General features: G+C 47.1%; 1 protein-coding gene across 4 annotated transcripts; it reads left to right on the forward strand.

Annotated features, from left to right (window-relative positions):
• Positions 1–10379: 10379 nt before the first annotated feature.
• SLC37A4 (solute carrier family 37 member 4) lies at positions 10380–16399 on the forward strand. 4 transcript variants are annotated; one of them, XM_045797943.2, is made up of 10 exons: positions 10380–10464; positions 11717–12059; positions 12867–13099; positions 13406–13649; positions 14162–14320; positions 14571–14656; positions 15167–15280; positions 15442–15507; positions 15854–15992; positions 16121–16399. In XM_045797943.2, the coding sequence occupies exons 2-10, from the start codon at positions 11912–11914 to the stop codon at positions 16285–16287; spliced, it is 1356 nt and encodes a 451-aa protein (XP_045653899.2). In that variant the 5' UTR covers positions 10380–10464; positions 11717–11911; the 3' UTR covers positions 16288–16399. The 4 variants fall into 4 exon arrangements, with proteins under 4 accessions (XP_045653899.2, XP_045653898.2, XP_045653900.2 ...); XM_045797942.2 differs by lacking the exon at positions 10380–10464 and adding an exon at positions 10505–11191; XM_087868371.1 differs by lacking the exon at positions 10380–10464 and having other exon boundaries at positions 11924–12059; positions 12832–13099.
• The last annotated feature ends 719 nt before the right edge of the window (positions 16400–17118 follow it).

The following is a 17118-nucleotide window of genomic DNA, read 5'->3' on the forward strand; positions in this document are numbered from 1 at the left end:
TACCAAAGCCAGAACAAGGCACTACAGAAAAGAAAACCATAGATCAATATCCCTTATGAATAAAGAGGCAAAAATCTTTTAAAAATATACTAGTAAACCAAATTAAGCAGCATATTAATCAGACTATATATCATGACCAACTAAGACTTATCTCAGGCACACAACGGTGGTTTAATATGTGAAAATCAATCAATGTAATATATCATCTTAATAGGATGAGGGGGAAAAAAAACACACAATCATCTTAACTGCTGCAAAAAAAGCATCTGACAAAATCCATCACCCTTTCATGATAAAAAACACTCAAAAATCTAGGAGTAGAAAGGGATTTTCTCAACATGATAATGGCCATATATGAAAAACCCATAGTGAACATTGTAATGATGAAAGCTTTTCCTCTAAGATCAGGAATAAAGGATGTTTGTGGTCACCACTTCTATTTAACATAATTCTAGAAGTTCTAGCCAGAGCAATTAAGTAAGAAAAATAAATTAAAGCCATCCAAATTGGAGGGGCGCCTGGCTGGCTCAGTTGTTAAGCGTCTGCCTTCGGCTCAGGGCGTGATCCCGGCGGCGTTCTGGGATTGAGCCCCACATCAGGCTCCTCCGCTTCTTCCTCTCGCACTCCCCCTGACTGTGTTCCCTCTCTCCCTGGCTGTCTCTCTCTATGTCAAATAAATAAATAAAATCTTTAAAAAAAAATAAAGCCATCCAAATTGGAAAGGAAAAAGTAAAACCATCTATGGTTCACAGATGACTTGATCTTCTATGTAGAAACTCTAAGGAAACCAGAGAATCTGTTAGTATTTTTTAAAAGATTTTATTTCTTTGTCAGAGAGAGAAAGAGAGCACAAGCAGGGGGAGCAGCAGTAGAGAAAGAAGCAGGCTCCCTGCTGAGCAGGGAGCCTGATGTGGGACTTGATCCCAAGACCCTGGGATCATGACCTGAGCCGAAGGCAGACGTTTAACTGGCTGAGCTACCCAGGCCTCCCAATCTGTTAGTATTATTAAACAAACTTGGCGAAGTTGCAGGATACAAAATCAACAATAAAAAATCCGTTGTTTTTCTATACACTGACAATGATCAAACAAACAAAAAGAAATTAAGAAAACAATTCTTACAACAGCATCAAAAAGAGGGGTGCCTGGCTGGCTCAGAAAAGCATGTGACTCTTGATCTTGGGGTTGTGAGTTTTAGCCCCATGTTGGGTGTAGAGATTAGTAAAAAATAAAACAGCATCAAAAAGAATAAAATGCTTAGGAACAAATTTAACCAAGGAGCATAAGACTTATGCACTAAAAAATACGAAGCATTTGCTGAAGGAAATTAGAGAACTGTTTAATGGAAAGACATCCATGGTCATGGATTAGAAGATTTAATATTCCAGATTTATTTATTTATTTATTTATTTATTTATTTATTTATTTATTTATTTAAAGATTTTATTTATTGATTTGAGAGAGAGAGCATAAGCAGGAGAGGGAGAGGGAAAAGCAGGCTCCCTGCCGACCAGGGAGCCCGATGTGGGGTTCAATCCCAGCACCCTAGGATCACAACCCAAGCTAAAGGCAGATGCTTAAGTATCTGAGCCACCAGGTGCCCCTCCCCAGATTGATTTAGAGATTTAGTACAATATCTATCAAAATCCCAGTGAGTTTCTTTGCAGAAATTGATCATCTGATCCTAAAATTCATGTGGAAATTCAAGGGACCCCAACTAGCTAAAGCAATCTTGAAAAAGGAGAACAAAGGTGTAGGACCCACAGTTCCAGTTTCAAAACTTAATGCAAAGCTACGGTAGTCAAAACGGTATAGTACTGGCATATGGATATACACACAGAATAATGGAATAGAATTGGGAGACCAGAAATAAGCCTTACATATATACTCAATTGAATTTTGACAAGTGTCAAGATAATGCAATAGGGAAGAACAGTCTCTTCAGCCCATGGTGCTGGGAAACTGGATTTCCATATGCAAAAAAAACCAAAATTGGAACCTTACCTTATGCCATACACAAAAATTAACTCAAATCAGATCAGCGGTGCCTAGCTGGCTCAGTCGGTTGAGCGTCCGACTTGATTTCAGCTCAGGTCTTGATCTCAGGGTTGCGAGTTCAAGACCTATTTAAAAAAAAACAGGTCGAAGACCTAAACTTAAGGGTTAACACTATAAAACACTTAAAGGAAAACATAGGGGGTTTGGATTTGGCAATTGTTTCATAAATATGACCCCAAGGCACAAGCAATAAAAGAAAAATAGATAAATTTGACTTCATCAAAATTGAAAACTTTGTTCATCAAAGGACCCCATCAAGAGAGTGAAAAATCAGCCCACAAAATGGAAGAAAATATTTGCAAACCATGTATCTGATAAGATTATAGTGTCCAGAATACAAAAAGAACACCTACAACTCAACAATAAGAAGACAGCCCAGTTAAAAAAAAAATTGGCAAGGGTTTGAGTAGACATTTCTTTTTAAAAAGATTTTATTTTTAAGTAATCTCTACACCCAACATGGGGCTTGAACTTACAACCCCGAGATCAAGAGTCACATGCTCTTCTGACTGAGCCATCCAAGCACCCCCTGTTTTGTCCTTAATCAGTGAAATTCAGAGTATTTCCTAGTTTTAGCTTGTCAGAATCTGGCTTTGATACATTGTATTTTGGTTGGTTTCTAGTTCATTAACTTTTGCTCTTCTGATTTCTTCTATTTTCTTTGGATTTTTCCTCTTTTAAAAACATATCTTAAGGGGCGCCTGGGTGGCTCAGTCGTTAAGCATCTGCCTTCGGCTCAGGGCGTGATCCTGGCGTTCTGGGATCAAGCCTGCTTCTTCCTCTCCCACTCCCCCTGCTTGTGTTCCCTCTCTTGCTGGCTGTTTCTCTCTCTCTGTCGAATGAATAAATAAAATCTTAAAAAAAACAAAAACAAAAACAAAAAAACCATATCTTAAGTTGAACATTTAGCCTATTAACTTCCAGCCACTTTTCCAATATAAGCATGTAAGTCTATAATTTCCTCCAAATATCCTGTTACTGTAGTCTAGAAGTTTTAATATGCAATATTTTTATTATTTTCCAATTCTAAATTTTATCTAATTTCCATTGACTTCTTCTTTGATTGACATATTATTTCAGTGTGATTACATTTCTTTTAAACAGACAACTCATTGAAAATTCAAAAGATTCTTAAAGATGTGCAAGATAAAATCTCTCTCCTACACCTCCCCCCCCAATCTCCCAACTATCCAGTTTTCTTTGGAGTAATAATGTTAACAGTTTCTTGACTGAGAATCAGAAGATTGTATTTTACTTTTGTTAACATTCCCAGCATCTCTGTTTTTGATAGGTGAACTTAATCCCTTTATCTTTATTATAATTCCAGTTATAGACTATTAGACTTTTTTCACCCATCTTTATTTTTTTCCTTACCATATCCTACTCTCTATTGGATGGACTAATTTTTAAAAATTGTTGCCTGTTTGAAAGCTACATATTCTATTTTGATTATTCTGGTATTTGTTCCTTGTTTTTTTTTTAAAGATTTTTTTAGTTTTAAGTAATCTCTACACCCACTATGGGGCTTGAACTCACAACCTGAGATCACGCTGCACTAACTAAGCCAGCCAAATGCCCCTGTTCCTTAATTATTAAGACCCAAACTTATGTTTGTTTTTTCTGTCCTTAGCTTTTCAAAATTGATATTATCCCCACTAACAAGATAAATTCCTTAGTCTTACCTCCTATAGTTACCACCCACGTGTTGATATCGTCAATAACTTTCATTCTGGATTATTATGGTATTAGTCAAGATTCTCTGGAGAAATAGAACCAATAGGGTGTGTATACATATAGAAAGATTTATTATAAGGAATTGGCTCACACAGTTATGGAGGCTAGAGAGTTCGAAATCAGCAAGGTGGACACCTAGGAGAGCCAATGGAGCAGTTCCAGTCCAAAGGCAACCTGAGATGCTAATGAAGTCTGAAGGCAGTCGGCTGGACAATTCCTTCTTGCTCAGGGAAGGTCAATCTTTTTGTTCTCTTCAGGCCTTCAACTGATTGGATGAGGCCCACCCACATTATAGAGGGCAAACTGCTTTACCCAAAGGTCACTGATTTAAATCTTAATCTCATCCAAAGCACCTCTAAGTTGACATATAAAATTAACCATTACAATTATATAATATAGTTTTTTGTTTTGGCTTTTGCTTTCTTAATTATCTTCTGATTCTTTCCTCACCTGTGCCTGATCTAGTCTTACTTCCAGTTATTGTATTTTTCAGTTTAAGAGTATCCAAGTGAGTATCTTTCACAATTTCTAGGTCTCTGCTGGTCATCTGACTTCTTGGAGATATTAATCACATTTATCTTAAAATCTGGGTTTGATAACTATTACCTAAATTCCCTGCAGGTATGTTTCCATTTAGTACTTTTTTCCTGATGGGCACTTAATTCTTGTCTTTTTCACTTCCTGTTTGCTTGTCTTTGAGTGCCAAGCATTGTGTATAAAGAACTGTAGAGAACATTTGAAACTTACAAGTAACTGCTTCTAGTAAGTAGTTAGGATAGGTGAAGATCATCTTTAAAAAAAATATTCCTCCCAGCTTGATTGAAGTATAATTGACAAATATAATGTATTTCAAGTGTACAAAGTGATGATTTGATATACATGTTGAGAAATGACTCCCACAATTAATACACCTATCACCTCACATTGTTAGCTTTTGTGTGTGTGTGTGAGAACATTAAGATACACTCTCAGCAAATTTCAAGTTCTTGTCCATGATTTCTCTTTCCGTGGTTTCAGTTACTCGTGGTCTCAATTACCAGGGATCAACTGTGGTCTGGAAGTGGACGGTCTTCCTCGTGTGTCTTCAGAAGGTCAGTAGCAGCCAGGGGTAGACCGCGATGCCTAAGTCATATACCTCATCTCATCTCATCACGGAGGCACTTTTTTTCTTTTAAGTAAGTAAGCCCTAGGCCTAATGTAGGGCTTGAACTCATGATCCCGAGATCGAGATCAGGAGTCACATGCTCCACTGACTGAGCCACCCAGGTGCCCCTCAGCGTGTGGGCACTTTATCGTCTCACGTCATCATCATAAGAAGGGTGAGTACAGTACAATAAGATATTTTGAGAGAGAGAGAAAAACCACATTCCCACAATTCTTATTAATGTATCTTGTTTTAATTGTTTCATTTTAAGAATTAATTTATAATTAATAAATTATTGTTATTAATCTCTTACTGTGCCTAATTTTTAAATTAAAAGTTATCATAACTGTGTACACATAGGAAAAACAGTAGACATAGGGTTTAGTACTATCTGCAGTTTCAGGCATCCACTGGGGGTCTTGGAATGTGTCCCCCATAGATAAGGGAGATACAATACAGTATTATTAACTTAGTCACAATGCTGTAAATCGTTAGATCCTCAGAACTTATTCATCTTATAACTAAATGCTTGACCAACCTCTCCCCATTTCTCTCAGCCCCCAACCCCTGACGATCACCATTCTACTCTCTGTTACTATGAGTTTGACCTTTTTGCTTATTTGTTTGTTTAAGTAATCTCTACACCCCACGCAGGGCTCGAGCTCACAACCCCAAGGATTAAGAGTTGCACGCTCCACCGACGGAGCCAGCCAGGTGCCCCCCACCTTTTTAAAAAACTCCATATGTAAGTAATAGCATGCAATATGTGTCCTTCTCTGTCTTGACTATTTCACTCAGCATAATGCCCTCCCATTTCAAACATGCTGTCACAAATGATAGGATTTCCTTCTTTTTTATGGCGGAGCAATATTCCATCGTATATATCTCCTAGAGATGAAGAATTGTGGCTGTTTTTTGCAATCAGTCTGCCACGGGGGTCAAGGTCCCAAAGAAGCGAGTTCAACATTTGGTGGTGTTTGCATCACTAAGGCATTTGCCAATTTGAGAGAAGCTGCTGAGAGAGAGGCGAAGCCCAGCTTTCGGAAGCCTCCTAGTACTGGGGGCAGTGGTGGACAAAATTAGACCTCCAAACCCTCCAAGAAGGCTGTCCTGAAAAACAGCCCTGGCGTTAAGTTAGGACCCCTGAGGGACTGTACTCTAGAAATAAGGGTAAACGTGAGCTATACCACCCTTCACAAAGGGTCCAATCAAATCCACTCAAATCTTGGTTGGACTAAAGCAGTGGTTCTCCAAGTGCAATCTTTGGACCCCTGAGGACTTTTTTAGGGAGTCAGGGAGGACACAGTTATCTTCTTAATAATACTGAGATGTAATTTGCCTTTTTTTTTCACATCTGCCCCGACAGTGTAAAAGCAATGAAAGATTTAGCTGCGGGCCCCTTGGAGTGAATCAAGACCATGGCATCAAGCCATATAGGTAATCGTGGTTTTCTTCACTGCCACACTCAAAGAAAGAAAAGAAAGGCAGGTTCACTTAAGACTGTCCTTGACAAAGCAGGGGAAACCATTACTCTTATTAATCTCAACTCTGGAGTACACATCTTTTGTAAAGTACTAAATTAGTACTTCTGCTGGAATACAGTGGTTGCCCCAAGTAAACACATCTATACATTTGTTTGAGCTGCGGGCTGAATTAGCCTCTTTTTTTCACGGAACACCAGTTTTACTGGCAAGAACACCTGAGAAACAAGCTCCGGTTATTGGGACTTGGATATTTGGCAGACATTTTCTCCAAAATGAACAAAGTGATCCCGTCACTTCAAGGAAAACAACTGACCGTATTTGTTGCCAAAAATAAAATTTGAGCTTGACGGCTTCTTACTTTTTTAACGCTTTTCCAAAAATCAGTGGTGATATTACCAAATATCATTCGTTTTGGTATTGTGTAATGAAATGCATTAACATTGGGAAGATCTGCATAATTCATTTCCAAATGACCAACACGTGATGTTAAAATCATGCATGCGGGGCGCCTGGGTGGCTCAGTTGGTTGAGCGTCCGACTTTGATTTCGGCTCAGGTTATGATCTCAGGGTCACGAGATCAAGCCCTGCATGGGGCTCTGTGGTGGGCGCGGAGCCTGCTTGGGATTCTCTCTTCCCCCTGCCCCTCCCCTCACTGCACGCACACACTCTATCTAAAAAAAATAATAATAATGCATGTGTAAAATATCCATTTTTAGTGCAAGATAGACCAACAGATTTTTAACTTATCGGAATATGAAAACTTCATTGATTTGGTTTCAGATTCTGCATTGCAGCCGATCTTTAAGAAACCAACACTTGTCTAGCTTAGTGTAGTATCAAAATAGAATATTCACGAATATCTGGAAAGGCTTTAAAACTACTCCTCCCTGGGGCGCCTGGGTGGCTCAGCTGTTAGGCGTCTGCCTTCGGCTGAGGTCATGATCCCAGGGTCCTCGGATTGAGCCCCATCAGGCTCCTTGCTCAGCGGGAAGTCTACTTCTCCCTCTCGCTCCCCCTGCTTGTGTTCTCTCTCTCTGTCAAATAAATAAATAAAATCTTAAAAAAAAAAGTTTGATGGTGTTAATATGAAAGGAAATTGAGTATTGTATTTATTGTTTTATACAACTCTTTGCAAAGATAGTTATATTCATGCCCATAAAAGTGTGACCCATGGCATCTGAAGGCAAACACTTTTTGTAATTATTTAAAAGGCCCTATTTAATAGGGCCTTTTAAGTAATTATAATGTAAAGGTCTCTGCTCTATGAGCAGTCCTCCACTGTGTGTCATAATAATAAGGCTTACTTTTATTTATATTTATTTTTATTTTTATTCCAGTATCATTAACATAGTGTCATGTTAGTTTCAGGTGTACAATAGAGTGGTTCAACAATTCCATATATTACTCAGTGCTCATCATGGTAAGTGCACTCTTAATCCACTTCACCCATTTCACCCGTTCCCCCACCTGCCTCCCCTCTGGCAGCCATCAGCGTGATCTCTATAGTTAACAGTCTGTTTTTTGGTTTGTCTCTTGAATTTGTTCATTCGTTTTGTGTCTTAAATTCCACACGAGTGAATTCATGTGGTATTTATCTTTCTTTGACTTCTATCACTTAGCATAATACTGTCTAGATCCATCCATGTTGTTGCAAATGGCAAGATTTCATTCTTTTTTTACAGCCGAGCAGTATTCCATTATATATATGTATATATGCCACATCTTCTTTATCCATTCATCTATTGATGGGCACTTGTGCTGCTTCCATTATTTGGTTATTGTAAATAATGCTGCAGTAAACATAGAGGGGCACATAGTTTTTGGAATTCGTGTTTTCATATTCTTTGGGTTAGTGCCCAGTAGTGGAATTACTGGATTATATGGTAATTCTATTTTTAATTTTTTGAGGACCCTCCATACTGTTTTCCACAGTGGCTGCACCAGTTTGCGTTCCCACCTACAGGGCACAAGATGTCCTTTTCCTCCACATCCTCGCCAACACTTGTTTCTTGTGTTTTTGATCTTAGCCATTCTGACAGGTGTGAAGTGATAACTCATTGTGGTTTTGATTTGAGTTTCTCTGATGATGAGTGCTGTTGAGCATCTTTTCATGTGTCTGTTGGCTATCTGGGTGTCTTCTTTGGAGAAATGTCTGTTCATGTCTTCCACCCATTTTTTAAATTAAAATTTTAAAAGCTTATTTATTTTTAAAGATTTTATTTATTTATATTCGAGAGAGAGAGAGAGAGAGCACGCACACAAGCGGGGCAGAGGGGCAGAGGGAGAAGCAGACTCGCCGCTGAGCGGGGAGCCCGACGCAGGGCTTCATCCCAGGACCCTGGGATCATGACCTGAGCCAAAGGCAGACGTTTAACCGACTGAGCCACCCAGGTGCCCCTGTTATTTATTTTTGAGTAATCTCTATACCCAGCATAGGGCTTGAACTCACAGCCCCAAGATGAAGAGTCACATGTTCTATTGACTGAGCCAGCCAGGTGCCCCTCTTGCACCCATTTTTAAATTTGATTATTATTTTATTATTATTATTTTTGGTGTTGAGCTGCAGAAGTTCTTTATATATTTTGGATGTTAATGTTTTATTGGACATGTCATTTCCAAATATCTTGTCCCATTCGGTAGGTTGTCTTTTAGTTTTGTTTAAGATCCTTCACTTCATCAGGGCGCTCGGTAGCTTGGAGTTCTTTAGCAGATTCTTTCTCTCTGAATCATTTTCTGAGTCACCTGGACTTTCAGGATCAGGTGAATCATCATCATCATCATCATCATCATCATCATCATCATCACCTCCAGCCACACCACCTTCTATCTCCTACCTCATGAAGCCAAGTCTACAATGCCCTCAATATCTTCCTGATAATATACTATCCGTACTTTGCTGATACCAAGACTCCAATTCTTCATTAATTTCCTGTCTTCTCCTGAATCGGCTTCTCCCAATTGGCTAGAGCCAAGATCCCCATCTGGGAGGCCGAATGCTTTACCCCTGTGCAGATGGGAATCCCTGACAGCATTCATCGTTTCTGGTACCCAGACAGAAGTGAGGGGAAACGCTGATCACCTTCACGGTTCTCATCAGAATCCAACCAAGGATTGTACGTTGAGTGTTGTTATCATAATACTTTAGTGTTTTATAATCCCATTTAAAAATCTTTCATGAGGCCTTCGGAGTGGCACTGCTTGGGCTAGTGGCAGATTGCAGGCTTCTCCTCTCTTCCCTGACCACCTTCCCAATTTAAAACATCTTTGCTGTCAACTTTGGAACACTTAAACTTCTTTCAGCAACTCTCCAGCGGTCTCTATGAAAGCAATTATCTAAATTTTCTTAATTCTTATCTAAATCTTCAATTGAGGGGCGCCTGGCTGATTCAGTTGGTGCAGCATGCGACTCTTGATCTCCCAGTTGTGAGTTCAAGCCCCACATTGGGTGTAGAGAGTACTTTAAAAATTACAATCTTTTTTTTTTTAAATCTTCTTCTGAGTCCTCACAACAAATCTATGAGGTTTGTAAGAAACTGGGGCTCATAGAGATTATTACCCAAGGTCACATTGTTAAAATGTAGTGGGTCTGGGTTAGAATTTAAGATTTATTTCCGGCCAGGCACTTTAAACACTCCGTCTATTTTATCTTAACCTCGTTCCCAACAGTCTGATTACAAGTTACATGTTCATATTGTGCTTATTGAGGACTGCCTTAATTTCTTACAGAAAAGACTGCGCTCTCTACAAGACCTTTCCCAGACTGTGAACAACGCGGGGACAGTGGGAGTGGGAGGCACTCACTTTTAAAAACGGATTTGTTGAACGCCATCAGTTAAGAAGGGAACATACGAACCCAGCCCCTAGGGGGCGCTGTCGTTGCTCAAGGACCTGTCGAACCCACAGGACTAAGACTAAACGCTGAGGGGTGGACTTGGCCCTCAGCCAGCAAGGCGCAAGCGGAGGCCCCGCCCCCAGCGCACGCGCATGCGCCCGCGGACCCTGCCGCCCCGCTCTATTCTACTCCGGCTTCCCGCCGGCGTTCAGGTAGCGGGCTGAATGCGGGGGAGGGGCGCCGCCTGAAGGCGGGGCTGGAGGGGGAGTCTCGGGTCTTTGGGCTCCTTTGTTAGAGCCCCAACAAAGGTTGCCCTAACTTCCGATACAAACCGGAGCTGTTCCTGCAGCTGTCCCTTCCCGGGTGGGGGCAGTTCCTGAGTCTGGGGGCCTCCGAGGCGCTGCCCGTGACCAGCACGCACCTGCTTCTTTTTGTCGCACCAGTCCGGTGTCCCCGCACCTCTCCAGCTCCCGCACCCGGGCCCGCGGGCTTCCAGCCCGAGTCGGGTGTCCCGGGTAGCTTGAGGACACGGGGCTGGGCAGGTGCCGAGAGCCTGCGCCTGGCCCATCCTGCTGGGCTGAGCCACTCGGAGCCCGAAGCGAGAGGCCTCCGGGAGACTACGTGCTCGCCTGCTCCGCTCGCGGCTACACCTTCTCCACTTGCTTTCCCAACTGAGCGGAAAAGCCGGGGGCGTGTTGCCGGGGCCCTGGGAAGCGGGCTAGCTCGGCACTGCCGCCTGAAGTCCGCGGGTGCACCTTCCCGCCCACGGGCCGTTCTGTCGCAGACCCTGCAGCCCCCAGCCGGCCAGAGGGCACCCCATCCTGACGTTACAGGATAAAGGGATCAGAGACCGCTGAGTGGCCGCTCCACGACCCCAGCCTTTAGGAGGGCTTTCAGTGCAACACAGGGCCTGCAAAGGGAAGTTTCTCTCGCTTACAGGTCTGCAACTATCCATAAACAGTTACACCCCCATGTGTGCTGAGCATTGGGAGTTACAGGGCTTGAGTCGGTCCTTCGAAGACTTGGGAGTCGGGCTGTTGGGGATATGTGTTTAATTGAGTGTGTGTGTGTGTGTGTGTGTGTGTGTGTGTGTGTGTGTGTAAATTAACCCGGCACCGGTGCAGTACTTGGCAACCAGTAAACCCTCCAGTAAACTTCTTGGCTGAATGAATGAGAAGGTAGGTGACTGAGGGAGCAGGGCTAGAGAGGGCATCTCTGCTTATCCCACCCCTGCCTCCCCTGGGCTCCTGCAGACAAAAGTAATTAGGTTGAGCCTTTAATCACAGCTGGTTTCACAGGCCGGCGGACAAGGTAAAGCGGAAAAAAGCCGAAGTTCTGGGGACACAGCATGCTGGCTCCAGCCGGCTCACGGGCAGTGCCTCCCTCCGGGACCCCCTCCAGCTCCCACCGTTCAGCCCCCACCGCTTCGCCGTCAGTAATCTGCTGTTTTCTTGTCTCCCTCAGGACACTGGGTTCCCTACAAGCCGCCCCAGGCTTAATGATTGTCCAGAAGGTGGCTATAAAGGGAGCCTGGGAGGCTGGGTGGAGGAGGGAGCAAGAAAAGCCTAACTCAGCAGATCTGGGCGCTGAGAGAGCCACGGGCAGGAGCTGTGGTCAGAGGCTCCGGGTCCCGGACAGTGGGGCCTGCTCCGCTCCAGCATGGCGGCCCGAGGCTACGGCTATTACCGCACCGTGATCTTCTCAGCCATGTTTGGAGGCTACAGCCTGTACTACTTCAACCGCAAGACCTTCTCCTTTGTCATGCCGTCCTTGGTGGAGGAGATCCCTCTGGACAAGGATGACTTGGGTGAGCCCTGGAAGGGCAGGGGGTGGGCCCTGGGCCCCAGGACTAGTAGGCCAAGTCGGGTGTTAGTGGCAGTGGGGAGGGTGTGTGCACAGAGAGGACGGCGAGCAGCCTGCAGGTGCCAGCTGAGGGACTCTGACCACGCAGCCGGGAATGGGCGCAGAACTAGGCGTGTGCTCTCTGCGTGTCTGAGGAGTGCGGCTCGCCTGATGTGTGTCTGTGTGTCTGTGACCCACGAGTGCCCCCAGAGGCATGGCTTATTCTGAGTGTGTTTAAGGGTGTTCTGAGCAGTTTCCACACTGGGGAGGGGGGGCATGCTGGCCACTGCCGTTGTGAGCAGTGGGAACTGAGGAGTCGGCAAAATAACTTCACGGCCCACCAGGCAACTTTTCAGGAGGAAGAAGGTCCTTGACTCCAATTCTAAGCTCTTCACCCCATGTTCAGAGGTGGGGTAACAGAACTTCTAGAAGCCCTGGGTTGGCATCCAGCGTGAGGGGGAAATGTCATCAGGCATTTGTAAATCCCAGGGAGGGGGGCTGCCCTCTTCTTGCCTCCTGACAGCGGCAGCTGGACCTCTCCAGGAGGCTGAAAAGTCATGGGTCAGCCCGGGGCTAGCGCTGGTGGTGAGGAGGAGCGGGACCCGTGATTCCAGCACACGCTCCTCCTGTCTGGGAGGGATCCTATCTCACCTGCTGGGCACCTCTACACACCTGACCCCACGCCTAACCCTTCCTCCGTCCCTCCTGTGCCTTTGCCCCGGCCCCTAACTCCCCAGGTGTCCTGCTTCCTGCTCTCCCCCGCCCCCTGCAGGGCTCATCACCAGCAGCCAGTCGGCAGCCTATGCCATCAGCAAGTTTGTGAGCGGGGTGCTGTCCGACCAGATGAGTGCTCGCTGGCTCTTCTCTTCGGGGCTGCTCCTGGTCGGCTTGCTCAATATAGTGTTTTCCTGGAGCTCCACGGTACCTGTCTTTGCTGCTCTGTGGTTCCTCAATGGCCTGGCACAGGGGCTGGGCTGGCCTCCGTGTGGGAAGATCCTGCGGAAGGTAAGTGTCTGCTTCCGAGGCGCCTGTCTAGACTGGGGTAGACGGTGCCTAAAGAGCATGTGGGAGCCCCAGCACCCCCATCCCAGAGCAGTTCCTTGGGAGTTCCAGTCCAGCTCCTATTGCTGGTCAAGATATTTTAGGAGCTAAACATGGTGGGATCAGGTGGCAGATGAGGGAATTGGCCCTGCCAAGTAGAAGCGCCCTCTTCCTCATCCCTGTAACGTGAGCTCCTAGGTCTGCCCCACCTGACCCTCCCCCTCAGTGTGTTTAACGCGGGCACCCACTCCGTCCCCCTCTGCCCCACAGTGGTTCGAGCCATCTCAGTTTGGCACTTGGTGGGCCATTCTGTCCGCCAGCATGAACCTGGCTGGAGGGCTGGGCCCTATCCTGGCAACCATCCTCGCCCAGAGCTACAGCTGGCGAAGCACGCTGGCCCTGTCTGGGGCCCTCTGTGTGGTCGTCTCCTTCCTCTGTCTCCTGCTCATCCACAATGAACCTGCCGATGTCGGACTCCGAAACTTGGACCCCACCCCCTCCAAGGGCAAGAAGGGTGAGCGCCCACCCAAGCCGATCATTGGGGTCCCTTCATTCATCATTCATTTGGCAGACTTTCACTGAGGACTGGCTGTCTGCCTGGCCCTGGGCTAGCCAATGACTGTAGGGGGAGGGATGGTGATGGTGAGTCGGTGGGGAGTAAATAAAACTCTGTTCCGAGACACTTAAGTACCAGACAAGTGGCAGAGCCAACGCATGCTGTGACTCATGTTATATCCTGGTCCTTCCTCACAGCAGAGCCAGACTTCCCTGTCTCAGACAGCATCCCAAGTTTAAGTGCCTTGGGTGCCTTCCACCACACGCCCTGGTCCTCAGGTTCTCTCATCTGCTGAGGCTTGCGGTGGAGGGGTCAGGGCAGAGCAGTGGGTGAAGGGGTGCCTTCCTGCCGGTCCCTGGCTACATGGATGGACTCTGGCCCTGTGGCTGGTTAATGAGTGGGGGGGGGGGGCTCGGTTCAGGCAGAGCAGCAGGAGCAGAGCCTGAGGCCCGGCCTCCTCCTGCCCCCAGGCTCCTTGAAGGAGGAGAGCACCTTACAGGAGCTGCTGCTGTCCCCCTACCTGTGGGTGCTCTCCACTGGCTACCTTGTGGTATTTGGCGTAAAGACCTGCTGTACCGACTGGGGCCAGTTCTTCCTTATCCAGGAGAAAGGACAGTCCGTCCTCGTGGGTAAGACGAGTGTTGGAGCAGAGGTGGGCCTAGGGAGCAGGAATCCACGAAGGGGATGTGAAATTCAGGCCCAGCTTCTCTTTACCCCTTTCTTCTTTCCCTGAGGCCAGGCACCACTCAGACAGCTGCGGCTGGTCACCCTTGGGGACCCTGTACCTCTCTGGGTTTCAGCCAATCTGGGACAAGCCCAGTGTGTTTAACACCCTTCCACCCCTCCTTTCCCTCTTCCCACCACAACTCCCTACTCCAGGTAGCTCCTACATGAGTGCCCTGGAAGTTGGGGGCCTTGTAGGCAGCATCGCAGCTGGCTACCTGTCAGACCGGGCCATGGCAAAGGTGAGTGGGCAGGAGGGACAGGAAGGAGGAGGGTTCCTTTGAATCTTCCCAGCATGACTGGGACAGGCACCAGAGAGGCGGGACCCCTGGGGCACGGGCAGGCTGGCATATGAGTGGGGGGCGTTTGGAACGATTCCAGGCTACTCTTACTTGCTGAGGGTGTGGAGGCAAGGTAAGGCTCTTGGGGAAGGGGTTTTAACGGATGTCCAGGAGAGCCAGAGTTTCTCTCAGCCTGGCAGTGGGCTTCTCTCCAAGCCCCAGGAAAACTGGAGTTGAGGAGAGGCTAGGTGCAGCTTGCCAGCACGTGTCCCCGTGGTGGAGGAGGGGACGTGGTGGAGTTTGGCCTCAGAACGTAATAAGCAGGTCCCAGGGCCTCCCAGGGCTGCCCCGGGCCAAGAACTGTGGTGGGATTGCCAAAGACCTGTCAGCAGAAGCCCTGCGGTGTCAGAGTCCGGGGGCGGAGGTTCTCTGCTGCTTTCAGGGCCTGATGTTGCGGGCCTGCATCCACAGGCAGGGCTGTCCATCTACGGGAACCCTCGCCATGGCCTGCTGCTGTTCATGATGGCTGGCATGACTGTGTCCATGTACCTCTTCCGGGTGACTGTGACCAGTGACTCTCCCAAGGTAAATGAGGAGAGCGCAAGGGCCGCCGACTGTCGGGCTCCCTGGCCCTTCTCTGCCTGTCAGATTTCCCTTTCCGTTCTGCTTTGCCTCGTGTCCTCTGTACTGTCGGTGCTCCTCCTGGACTTGGGGCCTGGTTTTCTTCTCTTCCCTGGCTTCTCTAGGATGTTGCTTTCTGGACTCCAGCTCTTCACCCTCTCGCTGAGCTCACAGGCTTTACGGAGCACGAGGTGCCTTATCTGTGGTTTTCCTCCTTTGTCTCCCCCTTGTCCTACCCTGTCTGCCTTGCCCCTAGCCAATGCAGCTAGCATCAGTTCTGAGACAGCATCTAACTGGGAGGGATGGCTTCTGTCTCTGCTTCACCTACCCACCCAGGCCCTCAGGTTGGCTCAGTGTGGCCCCATTCCTCTAGCTCGGCCCTGTCCATTGTATCAGGAAGTGGGGTGAGGGAGGTCACTTACTGTCTCCTGACTACAATCATTTGTTCCTCAGGCCGAGCATTGTTCTCTCCTCTGGCTAGAGGTAGGTGGGTAGGCTTGCTCAGACTCTAAATGCCACCCTGCACTGTCCTTGCAGCTCTGGATCCTCGTGTTGGGAGCCGTGTTTGGTTTCTCTTCTTACGGTCCCATTGCCTTGTTTGGAGTTATAGCCAATGAGAGCGCCCCTCCCAACCTGTGCGGCACCTCCCACGCCATTGTGGGACTCATGGCCAATGGTAAGTGGTGCCTCTAGAGTGTCTACGTCATCCCCCGTGCCTTGCACGTAGGCTAGCTAGAGGCTGGGGCAAGCCCCGCTGACTCTAGCCTCACAAGTGACCCAGGCTCTCCCCCTCCTCCTTGGCAGTGGGCGGCTTTCTGGCTGGGCTGCCTTTCAGCACCATTGCCAAGCACTATAGCTGGAGCACAGCCTTCTGGGTGGCTGAAGTGATCTGTGGAGCCAGCACAGCTGCCTTCTTCCTCCTACGAAACATCCGCACCAAGATGGGCCGAGTGCCCAAGAAGGCTGAGTGAAGAGAGTACAGACTCCAGTCCGTCCTCTCCTGCCTGTGGCCTTCCCCTGCACGGGGCTGGGGGAAGAGGGGGCAGAAAGAAAGAAAGGGGGGCTGCTCCGGCTAGCACTGAACCTTTGATGCCTCTTGTGCTCCTTTTCCCTCACCCAAGTGGCGCTGGAAGTTATCAGTGGCTAATGAGGTTCCAGCTCCCCATCCTATGTTCTATTTAAAAGGCAACTTTTGTTCTTGGACTCCATTAGCTCCTATTTCCTGCTTTCAAACAGGAAACCCCTGCAATCAGGAGTCCCCTAGACCCTTCTCCTGGGCCCTCGTCCCACACCCTCCCCAGGAGGGGTGAGGCTCCTCCTGCAACTGCAGGGTACCAGTGGCCCATGATTTCTGCCCTAAGGCCTCTTAGCACCGGGCAACTGCTATTGCCAATACCTCCGATTCCAGGGGGAGAGGAGGCCATCACGGCCGCTCACCAGTACCCTGTGAAGACAGTGGGGTGGGGGGGCATGGGTGGGAGGGAGGAGGACTTTGACATAGATTAAAACTAGATTTGATACTAAACACTATCAGTGAGTCATTCTTTCCAAAGGGGTACAAGCCAGAGACCTCTTTCTTTGGAAAATGTTCTCTTGATACCTGCTCTTCCCACCCCAAAAGGGGCAGACTTCATCTTGGAATGGGAAATCTGACACGGACTCCTTTAAGCTTATGGTTCCTCTGCCTTCAACTTCACACTAATTCAGTGATCATTTTACAGATGAAGCTACTGGGTTTCAGGCAGATGAAACCAATCGAAGGAGGAAGTCAGTGTAATAGTGGCTCATAGACGGTGTAGTCA

The sequence above is a fragment of the Ursus americanus genome, chromosome 16 (genome assembly GCF_024610735.1).
Source record: "Ursus americanus isolate L20-20 chromosome 16, mUrsAme1.1.p, whole genome shotgun sequence".
In the NCBI taxonomy this organism is placed as follows: domain Eukaryota; kingdom Metazoa; phylum Chordata; class Mammalia; order Carnivora; family Ursidae; genus Ursus; species Ursus americanus.